The following is a 22680-nucleotide window of genomic DNA, read 5'->3' as shown; positions in this document are numbered from 1 at the left end:
AATGCAAAGTGTCGAACAAATGGCTTGCATTGATGTGGATATATTGCCAAGCGTGCAATAAACGCCCACGCTTTATTTATTACTCTTGCTTACTATTTTCGCTTATACATATAGCTTTTAGGAATGCAACACTAACATGCTAGGAATATGTGAGTTCAGGCATATTTGCGCTTAAACTGGATTCAACCGGAATTATCTTGCATCACGCGTACCAAGCATCTTACGTTGATATTTACTTGAAGACTTGAGGATATAATTAACTTAACAAACTATAAGTATAAAGAAGAACATAGAGAGTGTTCATTGCCATATGAAATATAGATTAAATATAAATGCAATCGTAAAACGTCCCTTCAGTTTAAGTTCCTTTGCGTATAGAATCATGTTACAAGCATGAAAATGTAAAATTATCAATAACAACATAAAGAAATTCGTTCCATCTTTCGATACATATACTCGCATTGTACCTACATTAGATATCGCGGTTCTCTGCAATCTGCTGAGCCTCATGTAGGGATTGTACTTTCACCCGATAAACGACCGACCGAGTCCCTAAGGTCGTCCTCGTGTTTCGCGCGTTTAAGGAACGCTGAACAGGGAGGGTGCGCTTTTTCCTGACCAGATGTCGGCAGTTTGTCTGTAACCGGTTCGATCCAGTGTGTACCGCGCATGAAGCAACGCGCATTTCCATTGACCAGTCTGTAGGAGCTGTATACTTGCGCCAATAGTAACGTGCAACGTCGTTGGGAGCATCGTGTGGTCTTTAACGTCAGTCTCGTCGCGACCGTCTTCGCACGTCTCGTAACGTAACGTCGAAAAAACGATACGTCGAGCGAACGATCGGCATAGCCATCAGCTATCACATCGCATAAAAACGCGATCGACTTCCAATTACGCGTGTTTCGAAGCGAGTCGTCGAAAGTTTTCGTGGTAATCGCGTTTAAAGGCTGCAGGAAAGCTGCAACTCTTCTTCGGTACCCAAACCCCGCAGCGGAACTCGCGCAGGAAGAGGTGAGTTCTGGACGAATTGTCCTTTCCGTCCGTTATACATCCACCTACCCACATACCTGCCCTTTGTCTGTATCGATCAGCGTTACGTCTGTGATAGTACCGATGGACAGTCGTACGTGCGCGCTTGTGAAATCGTATAGGTAATCGCGTGCACGCGCGCGCATCGGTATCCCGCGCTCGCACGCGGACCTCGTCGCCGTCCGTCGTCGTCGTCATCGTCGCTGACGAAGATTGCAGCGGCGAACCGCGGTCGGTGACGTCGGCTGAGTCATGCGGCGTTGCGGCCACGAAGGTCGAACCTGGTGCGCTAGATCGATCGCACGTCAACGACGTTGTGCAAACGATCTCGCGGTAGCGTCGCCTCCTAGGCGGACCGGTTTCGTCGGGACGAAAATGGTTGGACAGGAAATGGGGTTAACCCGAACGATCGATCGTTCCGAGGAAAATAAGACGTCGTAAAATGGATAGTCGATGAGACGGTTGTCAGCCCGAGCTGACAGTTGTCGATCGAGCGTTTCTGCTCGTTGTTACGCACTGCGATTTATGGGGATTAATCCTTTCTCGGACTCCTGTCAGTTCCCTTCGTAATCTCCTTTCGGAAATTTTTAGCATTTTATAAGCTATTTTGTCTTAACGCAAAAGCAATATTATTAAAATGTTTGTAGATTACTTTCCGCTCCTAAACTTTCTAAAAACTAGTTCACGTTTACATAACGACGACTTTCACGGATCGATCATTGTCGTTATTGAATGTCAAATTTAATGACAGTAAGAAATCGATAATTTCTGAATCTCTTTAAATGCAGGACATTTAATGCATTTTATAAGATGTCACAAAATTCTAAAAGCTAGAAACTAAAAATTATTTGTTTTATATTGCTCTGTCAAAAAGACGCAATATTTCATTTCTCAGAAAAATATTTTTCATTTTTTTCGAAAAGATGATCTAGTATGTATCTCTTCACGCGTCCTGATTCCCACCAGCGTCCACAATTATCTTACTCGCTATCTGATCGCAGACGTAACAGCTTGCAGCTGCTTCAACGACGCTCGAAACGTGCTGGATCGATGCTACGTTAGACGATGGAAAAATAATTACAAGAGACGAAAATAAACTATTACGCGTGATAAGATTTTTTGACAGATCAATAATATAATTTTTACTTTCAAAGCTGGGTATTAAATCAAGCCTTCATCTTAATTGGACTTAATATTAACTTTGATAAAAGGACATGATAAAAAATATCACGTTGAATTGGAGCTTAAAATGACTTATAAAAATTCTTTTTCCAATTTCTGCATTTTTTGATATATCAGAGCGTAATAAATGAAAAAAGATTAGCTATTTAACTCAGCTATTCCTTCGTAAATTAATATACGCTTTCAGAACGAAAAATTTAGCTGAATAAATGTGATCTGATAATTTGGGAAAACAAATAACTCTAAGAAAAATTTCGTACACAAAAAAAATACATTTTTTAATGCCACTAAAACAAGTTGAGATCTGTCAAGTTGACCTAATAAGATAAAATAATGATAAAGATATTATTCTTTGAATAGAATTCAATTTACCGCAATTATATCGAAAGTAGTATAGATTTCTAAAATATTTCTAAATACAATATACTCTTTGGTGAGTTTTATAGCTGGTATTAATAACGACATCTTAATTTTGCATGGCGAACGATCGACTCTGGGTAACCCCGATAATCGCAATCCCTAGTCACTTGGATCAGTCGTGGATCAATGAAAACTGAACGAATCTAATGTATATTGTGTTGTTTGTCGTGTAGCCGTTACTAAAATATCATTTATCAGCTGGACGACTCGGTCGATGTTAAGTCAGCTAGCGTCGGGCGAAAAATTAGACGTCAAGAAACGAGGTTAACCCCGACGTTACACGCGAATATCCACATGAAAAATCAATACGCGACTCTCCTGGGACTCGCTTATAACACGCGCGCGGAAGTTTATCGGCGAATTGGTGATCACCGCGTGAACCCCAACGGCGATATGCATACATATTTTGCCCGGAAAGGTCCTGGCCAAATCGATTTTCCGTCTGCTAGCTCGAGACCGACATAAGCAAGCCGAGTCCGCAGCTGATCCACATCTATCGCACTCGGCGCTATCGATATTTGAAGAGTGGCTCCGGAATGACACGCGTTTGCCTTACAGTGGGAGAAATAAATTGTGAAATAGAAACATTCTTCCACGTTATCTTATCTTTAACTTTTTTGTCATAATATTCATGCATCGTGGATTATTTTAATTTACGCCGTACATCCCATTTTTTTCGAATAATTATTAATATAATTCGAAATATATAAAAGTACTTCATAAAATGAAGTATAAGTTAATTATTTTATTGCTAAATTAGAAAAGATATTTATTAAAGAGTACATACATAAATATCTACATCTTTAAAAAATTTGTATGGACGTTGTGTGTTTCTTTTAACAATTTGTCATTCAATAATTGGTTTATTCGAAATAATAGAATTTATATATATATATATCTTATCGTAAAATAATTGGGATATTTTTTTCACATTTAGAGCCATTGTCAAAGGTGCTTCATGCATTTTACTTTAATGTCGATTGTGCGTTTGTCATTCTTGGCGCAGAATAATTGTACTCATATAATCTCGTTACATTTTGTCACGGAATAAATTGTTTTGTCCGACGGAAATGTTAATTAACAGGAAAATGCGCGTGCGATGTCAAACCAGTGCTACGTTCATATTTCTGTCACTTGACAAATTTTACTCTTTTTTCAAAAACGAGTTATGGCTTTATTTTTGCAACTGATCCACGGCTAATCGTATGGCTTGGAAAGATTCTGCTCGAAAACAATTCATGAAAAATTTTTAAATGCAAATCTAGTCTTAAACCGGTTCTTTAAAAATGCGATTTATTGAACGAGTACATGATATCGATGAGCAATTATATCGAGAGATCTGATATTCGAGCGTGCAACGAAGTGGATGTGCTTATTGATTATTATTATCAGCGATGTCGATGTGGAAAACTAAGAGGGGGAGATATGGGAAGTGCGTGTCTCTTTTGATCGATGGATCGACGAAGTGACGTTAATCGCAGACGAATCCGCACACGTACCGAGCAAATCAATTCATTTTTTGCATGCATTCATTTGTTTCTCTGAAATTTGTGTCACGTTTTATGCCAATCTTGCAAAACGCAATCAGCCATTGAGAGAAATTGAGTTATTTTGCTGATTTGTACTTTATACGTTGATTATTGCATGCGCTTGATTTGCTTTCAAAGATAGTCAACTAGAAGAAAATTGAACACAAATTACTGTTTCTTAGTCGCACGTTTACTGTTATGTGTTTCACGAAGATGCATAACTAAACACTTCACGATTGACATGTCGCTATGCATGATTCTCTCGATAAAGTCGATGGATCTTGTGCATGTCGATGATCATACCTTGACACGCATCTTTATTTCTCCCTTTTTTGCAAGGACGATTCTGTGGCATCGGCGAAAACGTTTTCGGTTAAAATGCGCAATAAGATTACTTAAACAGCAGAAATTATGCTGAAGAGCTACATGTTCTGATAATTTCTCAGATAATTTCTTTCCTTCAATCAATCTTATACAATTTTAAATACAATTTCATAAATATTTTATAGAATATCATATTATTATTATAGATAGCAGCAGTTTTAATGGATAAATATTTCTTTTTCAAAAAGTAAAAATTCTTTCTACATTAGTTTAATTGTCGCTGCCATTAAAAATATATTTTGGGACATCAAAATTTTATCAATTGTTTATTAAATCTAAAGATATTAATTACGAGAGAAATAAAATTATAACTAATAATTTAATAGCTTGAATCAATTTAACTGAGAGTCAAAATAAAATTGCATTTATGTCTACCATATTTATTAGTTGATACAATTATATGTATATTTATTTGTTGAATATATATAATACCACACGTGATGATAAGATGTATTAAATTTGTATTGATTTGGTAATCATTACAAGAGTAAATAATGCTGATCTACTGAAACAATAGTAGCTTATCCGTTTATTCATTGAGAGGGGATGAGAGTATTTGAGCTTCTCTCTGTTTGTATATTCGTACAACAGTACACGATTTTATTCCAGAAATTCGTGCTAACGACAGAAAACAGAGAAAACTATTTATATCTTTTGTCCATGTTTATTCAATTTGAATACATTTAAATTGAAATACAACAGTGGTTAAAACTATTAACATTAGAAACTGTATAAAATAAATTGCACGATGAAAAGAGTTGATATACCTTTTTGCAGAGTTATAATTATGACAGAGAAATTAATTAATTAATTAATCAAGTTGTATAACTGCGCACTCTCATTTCCACTATTTTATTTGCATAATAATAATTAATTTTTTCTGTTTTCTAATTAAAATATATCTAATTAACGTGCAATATATTGCGAATAATAAAGAAAATAATGTGTGATTACACATAGCAATAACTTACAATAAAACTAAATGATTAAAAGCAATGAGAAAGAACAAAAGCAAAAATTCAACTAATATATATGAAAACATAAACGATAAAAAAACTGAAAAGTTTTTCCAACATGTGTAAATTTTATTGTATCTATTTACATAGCAGCTGAACTTCATCGCAATTATTTATTTGTTATTATTACAATTAATAATACAATTGCAAAGTTCGTTACCGAAATAGTTTTACATCAAAATTACTTCAATTCTATTTTGAAAATAGAATAAATGCATCACAACAAAATAAATTTAATAAATTATGATGCAGATAAAGTACTAGAAAGAAATTATCAGAACATGAATATAAACTTTACGTACGGATGTAAAAAAGAAAATGCACTACAATATATAAGAAATGAAATTTTATATCTGTCATAAAACTTCCTTTTTTAATTTTAATTTTCTTGACAATATAAAACTTGTTAAAATGTTTATTATATTTTTATTAGCAATAAAATCTCTGATAGAAATGAGAAAGAAGCAAATATTACACATTTTCTCTAATAAGATTCAATTATATCATTTGCACTGATAATGGTCAGTTTTTATATTAGGTTTATAATAATGAGAAAAATCATGAGAATGCTGCTGTTAAATGGCTTCTTTAATGTTTGTTTTTTATTTCTAAAGAAATCGACATAAAATAAAATTTAACGTTCGCCGATGCCTCGAATCGCGCTGCGATCGCTGTTATAGGATCTCCTTACCCTTGTTTTTTCTTTCTTTTGTTTCTTTGCCGTTCGTTTGCCTTGTTGACGTGCGATATTGGCATATTGGCTTCGGGCACGCCTTTCATCATCAACGGCAACAGCAACGCCTCATACTCCAGGCGTTTTCGAGGCGAGTCTTCGCCGAGAGGGCATCCACCCGGGCGGTGGAAATCATCCATCCCCGATCAGCGCGACGACTAAAGTCGTCTCGAGCGAGAGGCGACATCGTGAACGAGGCAGAGCGACAAAAGGTCACGCCATGCCGGCAGGTATTGGCGCTTCGTACAGGTCATTAGGTGACCTGGGCGAAGACGTTTACAAAAGCACAACCATCGTCGACCAAACACAAACCACCGGCCAAAGCGTCTTCGATTCCGTCAAGAAAGCTTTTAACTTCGCTTCGCCGAAGGTTGAAATCCGGAAGAAGGACCCGCTGATCGAGGACCGTCGCGAAAGCGTCTCGATCGTCTCAAGGTAATGGTTTAAACGACATTGTTCGGGAATACGGGAGAGAAACCGGTCGGCAGGTAGGGGTGCAGTCGCGGGGAATATTGTTCTGCCTCTTATTGCAGTTCTTCGATCTCGAATCTAGTCGTCTTTTCGAGCGTGGAATTTTATTAAAGTTCTCTCTTTGAAGTTCTTTTTGTATACTAAAAAAAAATGGGTAAATTTACATAACTGAGATGTTAAAAATTACACAATAAATAACAGAAATTTATTAAATATATAATGTAAATTTACATAATTTTATAAATTTTATGCTATTTATTTAGTATATTTCCGTTATTTATCATGTAATTTTTACATCTCAGTTGTGTAAATTTATCGAATTTTTTTACAGTGTATTATATTAGTTTCTTGCGCATTTATGTGCACAAATAAAATTTGTTTAGTTACAAATAATAAAAATTAAATATTTGAACTAGAAACAGAATTGTTATTAAATATTTTATATTAAATTTCCACGAATTACAGCAATAATCAGTAATTTTTATATATTTCTACGAAAGATCGGTAAAAAATTATGTAAATGATTCAACTCAATTTTCATGAAAGAACCGTATTTTATACATTCATGTTGTCGCTGTCAACATCTCTCACAGATTTATCCGGAAAAGATGTTAGAATTTTGCAAATCAAAGAGATACATTATTCTCAGAAGAGCAAGATTTGAATAATGTAGAGGAGATTCGATTCTATCTCGCTCACACTACGTACCTATCTAACGCGCAATGAATACTAAGAATTTGAGATTCAAAGATAAGGCTGATGTACAATCAGCGATAGAATCGCTAAGGAATTTGTAGACGACGAGCATTTTGAGGTCGAAGACATCGGGGCATGGTTATAATAATGCTTTTGCTGTTAACTGTGGCGGACGGATTTTATAAAACCGATTGTCACACTATTAACGCAATTTTCACAACTTTTGTTGCATGGTTAAAGGCTGAAAGCGTCTCTACTATTATAACATATTAAAGTAGTATAAAAAATTATTATGTGAGATAAATATTATAGTAATATCTATAGACTTTAATAGTGGTAAAAATATTATATAAAAAAACAAAAAAAATATCACAACATATAAACTAAAAAAATTTTCACAACAACAACAACATACAAACTAAAAAAATCTTCACAACATGAAATTTCAGAACTACGAAAGTAGAGTTGAATCATTATCTGAAAATACATTATTTTTATGTCAATTCTATAAGTCTGCAAAATATGTAGCTTGCTTGATTTGTTAATTGCATGAAAAATAGAATCATATGATTTTCATTATTGCAGAATGTTGACCTGCAGATTTTTCAGATATTTGTCTACTTCTACTTTCAAAATTGTAGTTCTTTCAGAACATTACATAAATTTAAATATTAGCTGTTTATTAAACAACAATTAAATAACAGCTATTTTTTTTAGTAATGAAAAATATCGAAATAGAATCAATCAGGAAAACATTTTTCGTTCGGAAAATATTGCTAGCCAATGTTGCGCAACAACACCTTCGCTTGCAATTTATTCATATTTAATATTATTAACAACAATTATTTGCTTTAATATTGTCTAAAGTTTCCGGTGCATATTTGTCAAAATTAACATTTTTGAAAACTAAATCAACTCTCACGTTACTCGGAATTTGATAAACCAAAAGATTTTCTGCATTTTTGCGCGCATGCTACAAATTGTTTGGCAAATAACCCACGCTGTTAAAAATTGTTCGTTTTCCATAGAGAAATCAATGATTGCGCGAATAGTTTGCATATTAGCACATACCAATAAAACGAAAAAATTTTTTAACGCATTTTCTTTGCAGCTTTTGTAGAGATAGAATATTAGTTTAACGCGAGGATAAACTTGATCCAAGTGTCGATCCAAAGAATTAAAAAAATTTAAAGATGTTGACTTCGTGAAACACTTCGCAAATATCTCGCTTATTACAAATATACAAACTGGCCTTATACACACAAAGTGAGTCAACAAAGCGAGTGGGAGAGCCAACCTCTCATCTTTAACTCTTTAAACGTTTAATCGTAAGTACGGACAAACTTTAGAATCGGACGTTGCAGGACACTGCTACTGATCAACTTGTACAGAAGCAAACTGAAGGTAAGTCACGATTGTGACACTTGAAAAAGTCATTTCTTTCCCTCACGCTTCAGGTCTTACACGTTTGCACAAGTAACACTAGCTTTGCGCATCCCTTTGTCCACGTGTGACTGCAATCATCATCATCGCTTAGTTCATCGTTGTTACTGTTATTAGTATCCTCTCTGTTACACGCACGCGATCGGTCGTCTTCTTTTGTCCTTGTAACGCTCGAGTTGCGACCGCCCGCGACGCTTCGCAGCGCGCGACGGAAACGCGTGCATTGCGGAACCGGCTTCCCGGATCGAGTTGGCCGAGGATGACTCTCGATAAGCAATCGGGAACTCCGGGAATTATCATTCGAGTCAGTTTAAATAAATAGATCGGTCATAAATTAATACTGTCATATTTGCAATAAAACTTTAATTTTGGAAATAATGTATCTGAAGTGCTTTAACTTATATTCTTGTTATGATTTTCTAATTTATCTAATTGAGTTACTTAATACATGTCTACCTTGCCTGCTTTTTTTCTGTTACAATAAATAAATAAAGTTCAGAGTCTTTGTAAAACCTATTGGCTATAAAATAAGAGGTATATCCAGTAATCATGTTTTAATTAATTCTTAATAAATAAAAGAATTTTATTTTCGAAATTATTTTATTTTTATATGAAAGTACATATTTTAATCTACTTCTCTATATAATTGCCATCTGGGATAAAATACTCATCATATCGCGGCACAAACTTTTAAAGTTTCTTTTCGAAAAACTCAAATGCACTGTTTACTGCATTGTCACTGTTGAGTGTTTACTAAGAATATAAAAAAATCAGAATTGCAGCAGCATTTCTTTCTCTTCTGTTTGAAAATATTTTTACCGGCTGGAGAAATTCGACAGCTACAAAGCAGTGAGAAATGTAGTTGAGAAATGTAGTTGAGAAATGGTTCAAGTCTCTGGCGACCGAGTTCTTCGAAGAGAAAACTCAGAAGCTTGTGCCGCAGTATGACAAGTACCTTAATTCAGATGACGATAATTTAAAAAAGTACATTAAAGTATGAGTTTTCAAATAAAAATAAAGAAATAATTTTGAAAGTTAAAATTTTTTTTCAATTACAACCAATTAAAACTTAATTTCTGAACACGGCTAAGTATATGACGAAAATACTTTGTACTTACATTTACATTGTATGTTTAGTTTAAAGATAAAATGTCTACGTATATTTATACATAACAATCTCTAATTTTTCTATTAAACAAAGAATAGCAGAAGGATTAAAATATTTTGTGCATTAAATGTTTCAATTATTAATAAATAAAATGTTTCAATTATTAATAAATTCTGAATTTGTTAAAAGATAATATTTTGCGATTGCACGGTAATTAAAACTGAAGTGATACCCTTTTATTTTAACCCGGAATTCAGAGGGCTTCTCTCTTATTTATTCAAGTACGCAATATCTGAGCGCGAGATTGTACGGCTCTCAGTTTAATTGGCCGTGGAAAACGATGTAATTTTACATTCAAACGGCTCGTGTGCTGGATGTCGAAAGAGAAGCCGATTCTTAATAACCAAAATAGAATGCTTGACTAAAGCAAACATGTGACATTGCTGCTCGCTTATTGTGCTAATGGCTTTTATATTGTTATAAATTGTGTTGTGACGGGATAGAGGCGCGACATGCCGCTAGGGCCGGGCGTATGTGATTATTCGTCGACATTTTGTTCTAGGGAGAGAAACAGGATGCCGACAGCAGCCACTGCCGAGGAATCTGCTCTGTTGGGGTAAGTTTTTGCGAGGGAAAAGAACCGCCGCGTAAATCGGTATTATTTTCGATCGCTCGGCAAGTATCGCATTAGTTGCAGTTTATGCGTTGATGCGTAGATGCGTAGATGCGTAGTAGAAGTTGATATTAACATGTCTATCTATCGTGAATGTAAGTCATTTTTATATTATCTCGTTTTTACTTCTATATACTCTGAACTATTTCATCATAATCGCACAAAATTTACACATTTGACACTAAACAACAAGCGAAAAGTATAATATTGCAGTTATTACGATTTGAATTCCGTCCGGAATATTTTCAAATTGCACACGTATGACGTATGCAATGTTTACGACTAATAGACAAGCTCTAGAAATTAATTTTAATACATTTTGTCTTTAGCACGAGTGATGTAACAAATATACGAAAATGATATTTAACATAATTCGCGAAAGAAGAAATTAATATTGTGACAGCAAAAACAGGATACTCGTCGTCACATTCATCGTGTTATTCAACTGCCATGCTGGACAATTGACATTGACCCTAATATGCGCAGCATTTAATGATCAGACCGTAACTCGCAATTGTGTGAATTATAAGTGCTTTTGATGGCACAACTGCGTAATAATATGTAAAAATGATTGGCAGAAAGATAACAACCGATAGATTGAAATACACGATTGATTAAAATAAATTACGCGATTAATTGCAAAAACGTTATAACTAGAGATGACATGCTTCTAGATTTGATCATGGCAGTTGCACATTATATAAAATTAACGACACATTGCATTTTTCTAAATTAATAAATAAAACCGTAATATATTACGCAACGGCAGTCATATTGCTCTATTATATATTGGTTTAACAGCGCCACTTAATGTGACATCCAGCTGCTATTTAGAACTGTGACCCATATTCGAGAAGCCTGCCGTGGAACTTAATTGTTTAAGACAATTTAAGTTCCTAAACTTTCGGCATTTAAACCGTTTAATTGAGGTACTTCATGATTCTTACAAACTCGTGTTGATGCCACTTTTTGATTTGAATATAAAGATAGAATTTAAAATCAAATTCCGCTGTAGAACCATTATAAATTCTGTCAAAGTTTTCGCGGGCTATACATGATGTATTTGTGCTGCAAGTTTTTCTTCTGAAATCCGACAATTGCAGAAATTATTATTTTATTTTTTTTTAGATGTCTTGAGATGTCTTTAGATCTTGAAAGAAATTTTCTTTCTTTTTTTCTGCATTACTTTCCAACTTTTTTTTTATTATTTCAAAAACGATACATAGCATTTCACGAATGTCTGAATATTGAGTACTAGTTGTAATAATGGAAAATTTATTTAAAAAACAAAACTAACACGGAAATCTTGAGTAATGATCTCGATTATATGTATAGTATCGCTTATGATTCTATTTTTATTGATCTTTTTTTCATTGAAACGATCATATAATGTTCAATCTGCAGTAAATACTATTTAAATATTACTTTTTACATCTTTCAGAATAATATAAAAACTTTTGCATTTTGTACTGTTAGAAGATAAGACGATTATAAACGAACTATAACGAAAAATGATGATGGGAGCATTTGAATTTATGGGAAAACATTGCTTGCTGAAAATATGCCAGTGCATTAAACGGACAAATTGAAGGAAGTTTAGTAGTATGTAACATTCTGCGTAATAGCGAGCTTAAGGAAGTTTCTGAGGTTAACGACGTAATTCCACTCCATTCCCGTCACTCTTCATTCGTACAAGTCTTCGAGCAAAGATGCTTTACTTGGACGAAAGGACAGGGCTATATGGCCTCTCCACTGGTCTTCACAGCAATGTAATTAACGTCGAAATTAGGACTAATTAGAAACCATTAAGACAAGCATATAGACGCTCTGTTGTTCAGGAGCGTTGAAAACAGTCTATCTTACGGAGGATTTACGTGTCCTGAATATTAAGTAGTTGTAATAATGGAAAATTTATTTAAAAAACAAAACTAATCTTGAGTAATGATCTCGATCTATATAGTATCGCTTAGGATTCTATAATGTGTCTAGTATTGTCATGCCTTCTCGCCAACAAAATTATACTAGAAAACAAAGCTCTTTCCATTTCTTCGAGTGCATATAAAATGTCCAATATCTAGTATTGTCTTGCCTCATGGCACGTACATATTTTACATTTATGTAAAATATTTTGTGCAAATATATCATATTTTGTTTTGGTTTTCACATATAAATTTCGTAAATTTTTATAAAAAATATCTTCAAATATTGTCTCAAGTCGCTTCTAATGATTATTGGTAATAGCTACACCCCATTCGCATTTCTTACGAACTGGGCATAAGTGAAGGTTAAATTTCAAGATGAAATACGAGTTTTACGCAACGTCAGACTCTTTTATCACATTATTAAACTGATTTTTCATAAATTGTTCCTGTGGTCCGCGTCAATCATAACTTTGCGGTTTACTTGTTACGTCTTACGAGGGTAAAAGATGAAGCGTGTAAACTTCTCTTTAAACAGGCCACTGCTTTTTGCGTCATGAAGAAAGCGGATATACGAGTATATCGATCGAGGTGCAGTTCGAGTCACCAACATAACTCTTTATCAACCGAATAGGGACTTAGCTGTTCTTGTTAATTATCACATTTCTCTTAATTCTTCTAATTTGCCCCGATTTTCCTAGAATTTGCAGGAAATTAATCTCCACTTATCTGGATTCAATATTCGTGCCGTTTGTTGCGTAAGGCTGCATGATAAATCGCTCTGATCGAAGGTCGACACAAAATGATTTCATGTGACGCGATCGTCGCGTACGTCAGTGTTTGCTCTACTTTCGTTAGAAATTCGCTTAACGTAACTTGGCATTGCGCCAGTTCCACCTCAATCGGATGGCACCGACTTTGAGAGAGCTTTACATTCTAATAAAGATAACATAGGGATTGATATATTTGAGCCCACATTCCCCTTAACATAAATTATTTTCAAGACATGGAGGTATTGATGCGGCAGCATTTTGTACAAGCGCGGCACTGCAGAATCTAAGGTAAATAGATCAGACTTTTAACTGCAAGTAATGCATTTTGTGTGGAATGAACCAATTAATGTGATTCAGCTAAAGCAATAACCTGTAGAAATTAGTTTGAAAACTATTATACAGAAATACGCAGCAAACTAGAGCAATATTGTGGATTGCAAACAATGGAATTTGAATGAAATGAACTAATGTCAATCATAGTTGGTCCACTTTCCTTTTAAAAGTTTGTTTAGTCCGAACAGTCGATGCCTGGGCACGGCTCTGTTTACAGCGTGTTCTGCATCATGCTTGCTCGTATTTGCGATAGAGATAAAGATTTATTTGCTTGCCTTGGTTCACAAGACCTCAATAGTGAAACAGTGTAAGGCGATCTTCATTGCGCGGCTTCGTTTTATAGCCGGCAACAGTGATCAGAAAAAATCTACCTGCGCACTTCGATTAATCGATCGATAAAAAGAATACCAGTAAGATATCAAATAGCAGCATATCTAATGTTGCTTCATTTCATTTGGTTGCAGGTTGCGGTTGATTAATTTTTTTTTTAAGAATGTCAGTGATATTGTTTAACTCTGATTTCTCTTGAAAATTTTATGAGCAGCTTTTGTTTGCTCCAACTTATTTTCAGATTTGGAAAAAATTGTACGCAAAACTTGTTTCATCCCAATTCAACAAACATTATAAGTTTACTAAATTTGCTCCAACTATTTTTAAAAGACACCGAAAATGTAGAATTTTTTGGTTAAGAATCTAGTACTATTATCGTATATTTACATACAAAGATAAAATTAAACATCGATAAATAATTATGAGATCAGCGCTTTTAGCTATTTAGAAAGTTGGATACGGATCAAAATGTATTATAACATGTATAATTTCTATATTAAGAAAGATAATTTTTTACACATTGAATAATTGCAATCTAAAAGATATCGTTCATTGCTACACATCTTCTTTAAACGTTACTCCTTGATAATAAATGTATAAAAATAATTCTCAATATTTAAAGTGATACGACACATTTTTTCGATAAGAGAAAAAATAAATATTATGCGATATTGAAGTAAGAAAAATAAAATGTGACAAGAAAAAGATTCATAAATCAGAACTGTTATTTAATAAAGCGCAAATTAATTCAATTACGATTGTTATAGCAAATTCTTATCCTTATGACGCATTTTAATTCGTATCTAATTTCGCTCTTTCAGCGCTCTTCATATTCGAAGCTACTGTAAATTCTTCGATCAAACTCATATTTTATTTTGCGGTTAATTTAAGCGCGACGGCTTCTTGCGTTTCAAAATCGCGAAATATGAGAATTAAATCCAGCTTCGATATTAAGAGATATTACACCGCTTTTTTTTTCATTTGGGTGGGCGTTTTCAATAGGTCAGTTGAATATTCGTAACGCGAGATATTCCGAATTTGAAAGTAGAATTTCAGGTTGATCCAGGATCAGCTAGTCCTTTGTCTTACGAATTCTATCACCAGAGGTGCAATTCTCAGTTTGAGATATTTGCTTTTGTTTGTTTAACAACAATGGCAGAACTTTGTAAAATATGGATCGACTTAAGTAGATATATTATTAAAATGTTTAAATGTTAATTTATGATTGATTTCTTTTATTGAATGGCTTAAGATAATACAATAATTTAAAATGAGAAATAACATGGGAAGATATTTCCAGAATAAATTTTTGACTTTTTGTTTGTATAAATTTGTGACGTTTGTAATTTGCCAAATTCTAAAAATATAATATATGTTTAGTCTTTTATAAAAATTTATATATATGTACATATAGATAAGAGAAATAGAGACATAATTATTTAGTTATAAATATATTACAATTCTATATAATCAGTACGTGATGCAATATTTGATGTTTTAAAGGACATCTGCAAGCGATTTACATATCTCAATACAATATAATATTGTAATAGAATATTTTAATTTTTTGTATTTAAAAAATGTTAATGTACGCGAGATTTTATATTCTTTTAAAATTTTTTATTTATTATTTTAAATTATGACAGCTAATTAAAAATATTAATATCTGACAGATTCAATGTGAATTATTGCATTCTTGTACAAATTTGCAAGAATAATTTTTTATTGGAAAATTTTTAATATCACATTCTAATATTATTCGTGCCATTATTCTTCAAAGCCTCATGTTTTTTAACATTAATGCGATAGAGTAAGAGAAGCAAAATACAGTCGGACTGAACTCTGGCCGGAAACGGCTGAGTGACGTGCCGGAGATACGGGAAACCTCTCGCTCACGCAAATTAACTGTGCTTAGAAATTCAAGTAGCACCGTGATACCACGATTGCGAATCATTACTGATACCGTTGTGCTAAATCAGAATAGTGCATTATTGCTGAACGAAACATCGCACAAAATAGTCATGTTTAAGAAAACTTTGTTACAAATAAAAAGCTAAAATTTTTTATTTCTTTCTTTTATACGAAAAAATCGGTCTATTATTAAGTAATTAATGTGTTGTGTAGCTTGTAATAAAATAAAAATTAAATTAATATTAAAATGTAGTTAACGTAATGGTATAAACAACATAATTTGCATATGATAACAGAGAGAATATGAGTTTCAAACTTTTTAATTAAAATGATAAATATAAATTTTCATAAATTTTAACATTTTTAATACCGGCCTCGTTATTTCATCGCTTTATTCGGCACATATTTTAGAAAATCATAAATTATTGTATTATCGGCTCTATTAATATTTTTTTAAACATGTAAAATGTAAAATTACATTATTTTTGTCATAAAATTCATATAATATCAAAAATTAAATTCTTAATTTTTAGTAGACACTTAATTATTTCTCGTTTTTGGAGTTTTTAATTTCATAATGTTCATTGCGATTAAATGTTCTATCGAGAATAATTGACATTTTAAATCCAATGTTTAAACATTGAATTTAATCTGTTTTTAAACTGACATTTTATAATTCTAATGTTTAAATTAACACCGCAGTACTTCATTTGACATACCAGGTATTTATCTGGTTCACATTCAACCGGTAAATAACCGAGTACGAAACGTCTTTATTTTCATTTGCAAGATAGCTTTCTGACTGTCAAGCGGTATATTGATTTAGTTTCGGTTGCCCTAAGAAATACGAAAAAGAACACACTCAATTCCGCAAATGGAGGTACAAAGTTTTAGTGCAACGCGCGCCGAGTATACGAGATGCAAAAAGTACATATCTTTTCTCATTTACGTCTGCCGAGTAAAATGTAATCTCGACTAAATTTTTCATTGTACGCCCCGTCTTTAGTTCCCACATCTATTGTTGCACTTTGTAAACTCTATTTCTGTATTCGGTTTTGTGCTCTCCTACTTCGCGCCGCTTGCTAGTCACAGGACACTTTTCGAGATAACAATGTTTCTAGCGCGTCTATGTCAGCGCTCGAAGAGAATCAGGAACAATGCTTCTTGCAAAGCCATTATGTTCACATCAATGAGATCGTGATCCGAGTTTACGGTGTTATCTACTTATCGCGAGATAACTTGATCTAATTGGTTATCGATCATAGCTTCATGCCTTCGAATGAAATTAACGTATATACACTAATATTGGAAAGTTCTAATAGCAACAAAACTAGTTAAACATTTCCACACATGATATCCCTCTCGTAAATACATATAATTATGATCTTACTATGTCTCATAAATTAACGAATCTACTTATTATATAAAATATAGACTTGTAAGCTAAAAAATAAAAACTGAATTAAAATTGTCATATATTTAGTTTTCTTCGTAATATCTAAAAAAGGATAGATTTTTTAAATTTAAGTTTCACTATTGCTTTCAGATTTTTCGTATCTGTTTTACGCTTTATTAATCTACTGATCAATAAAACCGTAAAACTAAAATTAAACTAAAATAAATTAAAATTAATCTACTGACTTTTCGTATCTGTTTTACGCTTTATTAATTTATTAATACGCTTAATTATTCAGAAAAGTTATATGGCGTATTAAAAGCATCAGTTATTTTCCGATAATAGAAAAAGTATACGCAATTTATTATTATAAAGTGAAATTGACTTTATAAAGACTGCTATAATGTCATTTATCATTTGAACGATTGAAAATCAATTTAATTTGAGATCTATGTCAATCAAAAGCTCTAAAGTGTTTTGCAATTGATTTTATGATGCATTTCTGACAACACATTTCCTTTTACGAACATCGATCGTCGACGCCAGTCATTGCGACGCCGCCTGCGAAGCACGCGTAAATCCATGGAAACGATTTCTCCCACTTACAGCTATTCGTGGAAACAAACAAGTACTCCTCTTTACTGTCACTTCACATTTCGCACTTATAAAAGCAGAAATGAGGAAAACGAAGAGACACAATTTCTCTTTCATTAAATTAAAAAACACAGACGTTATATATATAATTTACTAAATTATAAAATATTTTATTTTAATTACGTGAGTATAAAATGTGAATATATACATACGCACAGAGTATCCCATGGGAAATTGCTGAAACTAATTAGCTATCAATTTTTTAAACGCACATAGGGAGTAAGAAAAATAAAATATCTTCTAACAAAAGACATTTTGCAGTTTTATTTACGTATAAAAAACGTATCTAAAGACAATATTTTTATCATTAAATAAACGTTTATTAAAAAATGCTAAATATTGCTAATTTTAATGGTATATATTTTTGATGCGCGCACCGTCAGAATTATAATAAAAATTAAATGGATTTCGAAAATTATAACAGTAACTGTAACTTTTGTTGCATAAAGTTTTTTATAGTTTCCAAAAATGACAATTTTTTTTGTTATAATTCTGACGGTGCGCATTTCGAAAATATAAACCATTAAAATAAGCAAAATTTGGCATTTTTTTATAAATGTTTATTTAATAATAAAAATATCTCCAATTGTTTTTAGTTTATATGTAAATAAAACTGCAAAATATCCTCTGCTAGAAAATATTTTATTTTTTTTGCTCCCTATGAGCGTTTAAAAATGACAGCTAATTGATTTCAGCAACTTTCCATGGGACACCCTGTATATATCACAATTTCTTTAAAGTTTAAATTATTCTTTTGTCAACAACGTAAGTGATGCCTTATGTTGCAAATAAATCCTGCCTCTAGTAGAAAATAACGATTGTAGCATAATTCAGTGTTATCATGCAAAAACGCGCGCGTGCAATTTGTCTCAGATAGCAATTAGATAAAAAATTTAATAACGAAAATGTTGCGGCGAGTCGCGCACGTTTGAATAGACACGCCGAAAAAGGACACTTCTGTTTTGGCTAAATGACGTAATATGTTATATCACGCGCGCTGATTATGTAAAGTGGAAAAAAATTTTGAATAATAGTTCGAAAAGACTTCTGGTGACCTGGCAGCGGCAAAAGAAACCGGCTTCTTTTATAGAATTGCAGCACGATGACGTTCATCTTATGAAAGTTCTCTTGTTAACCTGTATACGTGCGCACGAAAGGTCAAAGAAGGTTCCTGACATTTTACCGTTCTACTGAAATTGGGTTGGCGCCGTGAATCCTCTGGGATACAGACCAAAGTAGGTCTTCCGAACATTACGCGAGTCCACAACTGGTGGAACGTCAATGTAACTCTAACGATTAAAGTAATCACCGCTATTATACATTTAGAATAACATGGGGATACTACTTATCATGGGCTAATTCTAAAGCTCAAGTGTATTTAGCTTATGTGAAGCTTACAAGCTGATATTAAACTATTAATAGATTACTAAGAGATTCATATTGCTCCTTTCCTCGTGATTGCCAACATCTTTACATAATGTGTTATTTATCTGTGCTCTGTGCCTTAAATAATAAAATCAATAAAATAATAAATAAGAGTGAAATCATAAAAATAGCATAAACCGGATTTCCGCGTAGAAAAAGTGTTAATATTTCAACGGTATTTTTTAATTAATCAAAATAATCAATTTGAAAACAATAACATGAATATATATAGTGTAACAGAATCGAATAAATATGTCAATTAAAAATTGAAAACATTTAGATATCATATTGATATCTAAATCAATCATATTCTAAACCATCATAATTAATTAATAATTATCCACTAATCACATACATAATTATATGTTATTGCAAAATTTACTACAAAATTCAAGCATAGAATTATTTGATGTACAGATTAACAAATGTTAATATTGTATTTAGAGTACTATTAAAACATTATTACTGTCAATTTGGGGGCAAATTGTACGAGTAGTTAGTTAGCTTCTGGCATTTAAATCTTAAACTGAGTATATACTTTTCAAACAGCATGCTAGACGAGTAAACACATTTCCTCTAATTTTCCGAGTCGTCGGATCATGAGTAATTAACTCCGAGCGAAATTGATTACCATAATAAATATCTGTGTGTAATTGAAGTATGTGACGCATGCACTACGTGACAAACGACAAAGAGCAACTTCGAAAGTTTTGTTCAACCTCATTTCGACCGATTGGGCGTGGCAGATCGATGTTATAAAAAGAGTTATTTATCGTCTACGTGACACTGGCAGGTGACTTTGTATAATATAACATAAAACACATTTTGCGTAAGTTCCGCGAAGACTGTATGACAGTCACCTCGTCTACGTTGACACGATGGAAATTGCAACAGTAGAAGCATGCATCACGACGCATGAGAGAAGCTGGCAAACTTCGTATAATCTACTTATTTCTTAACTCTCTCGTGAGATAAGTAACACTGTCAATTCTGCTTCAACCGTGAAAACTGATATTGTATTTTCTCACATAGTGTATTTTGTTTTAAAATAATTATTAAATATATTAGAAAAAAATGAGTTAATTTTTAAAATATGTGTGGAAGATTCAGAAAAATTCTTTTCCTTGAATAGAATAATTGCGATGTTAGCTAGGAGACAGAATTACATACAAAACATTTCAGTGTTTTCAACGTGACGTAATTATTGACATGAAAATTAATGATATATTATTTTGAGTTAACTTTTGTTACTCTTATTCATTGACGAAATTGAAGACGCAAACATTGTTCGATGAAACCCAATAGATTGTAATGAACAGAACATTTCATCTGTTTTGATTGTCTCCTTTTTTCTACAATAACACGCAAAGTTGATTCATCAATTCAAGCAATCTTACGCATACTGCGCTCTATTATGTGAAACAAGAACAGTTTTCACACAGTCTATACACTGTCAAATTTATATAATAAATCATTTAGTACTAAATATTAATTTTAACAATATATAAAATTTATATTAAAAATCGATAAAATTATTGTGCCAGATAATTTTTGATATTCGCGCATTATAAATATGACGATACATATTATCGTCACAATAAAAAAATTATATTTATATCTTAAAAGCTGAAAATAAAAAATGTTATAAAATTGTAAAAAATTAATAATGAATTCATAAGCGCATAATCTATATTTTTGAAAAATATGGATTTTATATGATTTAAAAATAAGCTTTTTCAGTTAAAGTTAAGAAAATAAATCTTGGAAAAATTATTACGTGTTTACGACTATGATCAAGCATATTTACGTACGTGAAGTATTTTTCCGTACATTTCTTACGTTTTTACTAACAAACTTTAAATAAACATGATTGCAAATTGAAAACATGACTGCAGAAAATAAATGTATATTGTTTTTTGCAAAATATAAGTTGCAATATGCTGTTCATAAGATCTGTAAAATTATTAACGTTTATATTCAACGTTTTAATGGAGAAGAAACATGCTTTGCTTAATAATAAAGGAAAAAATCACAAGCCATTTAGCACAAAAGTGTTACGTTTCCAAGTAAATATGCAAAAATGCCACATTTTCAAGTATGTATGTGTGTATATATATATATAATTCAAGCTTATATATATGTATATATATATATATAAACTTGAATTATTTAGGTTTTCCAATAGACAAGAATATTTAACTTGAAAATAGGAGAAGATGAGTATGTTTTAAGCTATGTTTAACCAGTTAGTCAGTCATAATTTATGCGATGTGAAGAGAAACGAAAATTATATTAAATGTCATCGGAAATTTTAGATCATCGCAAGTTACCGTCTATTCATGACAAGGATATCGGATTCTTTTTTATTTTTGCGTGCTCACCAACCTAATAATTAAATGATTTCTTTTCATGCGCAGCACGATGCCTTCCGATAGCATGGACGACATCGAGCTGAAGAATATTCAGCTGCAATTTCCGGCACTGAGATATCTCTCCAGAGACGACAGCTCTGTGCGGGAAGAAAGGGTGGAGACCGACAAGGGGAGTTTACTGATAGCAGTGCAAGGAAATCGAGCAAAACCAGCTATTCTCACTTATCACGATCTAGGCCTTAACTGTGAGCATCTAACAATTACAGAATTTAAAACGACATAAAACTATGCAACATTTAAATTGCAATTATTATATATCACTTCAAATAATTGCTTCTGCTACAATATCCTAAGCTTAGTAAATATATAATTTATTAATGCATCAATATGCGATATGTTTCTAATAAAAAAATGACTTTTCTAGACATCTCGAGCTTCCAGGCGTTCTTCAATTACATTGATATGCGTGTTTTACTCGAAAACTTTTGCGTATATCACGTAAACGCACCCGGACAAGAGGAAAATGCGTCGACGCTACCCGAAGAGTGAGTCAATTTTTTAAAGTAACAAATACTAAACAATTATAATAATTCTACTTTTACTTTTATTTCTTTGAAATTAAGAAACATTAGGCTTCTGTAATTAAAGTTAGCGCCGACTAATCAAAGAAGATATTAATTTTTATTGCACGATAAAACTTTCTTTGCTTTTTCTTCCTAAAGATCTTAGAGAGCAAACTAATTAATAGTTAGGAAATTTAATGAATATGCTTAATGCCTTTAATTAAACTTCAATCTCTTCTTAATGCATATATGTACGTTGTTTTACGATACATCAACTTAATTAGCGCGAATAAATTATGAAATTAATATCTCAATTAATC

General features: G+C 32.6%; 1 protein-coding gene across 8 annotated transcripts in view; it reads left to right on the top strand.

Moving 5' to 3' along the window:
• The first annotated feature begins 704 nt into the window (after positions 1-704).
• MESK2 (misexpression suppressor of KSR 2) overlaps positions 705-22680 on the top strand; it is a 32734-nt gene continuing 10758 nt past the window's right edge. For 2 of the 8 annotated variants that reach the window (XR_001101345.2, XR_010890396.1), the window contains exons 1-5: positions 705-1011; positions 6356-6728; positions 10574-10627; positions 21843-22042; positions 22222-22342. Coding sequence is in view for 6 of the 8 variants with exons in the window: in XM_012373590.2 (XP_012229013.1) it covers positions 6514-6728; positions 10574-10627; positions 21843-22042; positions 22222-22342 (590 nt within the window). In the remaining 2 variants the exon portion in view is untranslated. Of the gene's footprint in view, positions 1012-6355; positions 6729-8709; positions 8865-10573; positions 10628-21842; positions 22043-22221; positions 22343-22680 lie in introns of those variants that run through there. The other 6 variants (XM_012373590.2, XM_067355841.1, XM_012373592.2 and 3 more) reach the window with 6 other exon arrangements.

Source organism: Linepithema humile, chromosome 5 (genome assembly GCF_040581485.1).
Source record: "Linepithema humile isolate Giens D197 chromosome 5, Lhum_UNIL_v1.0, whole genome shotgun sequence".
In the NCBI taxonomy this organism is placed as follows: Eukaryota; Metazoa; Arthropoda; class Insecta; order Hymenoptera; family Formicidae; genus Linepithema; species Linepithema humile.
This window is presented reverse-complemented; position numbering and strand designations above follow the sequence as displayed.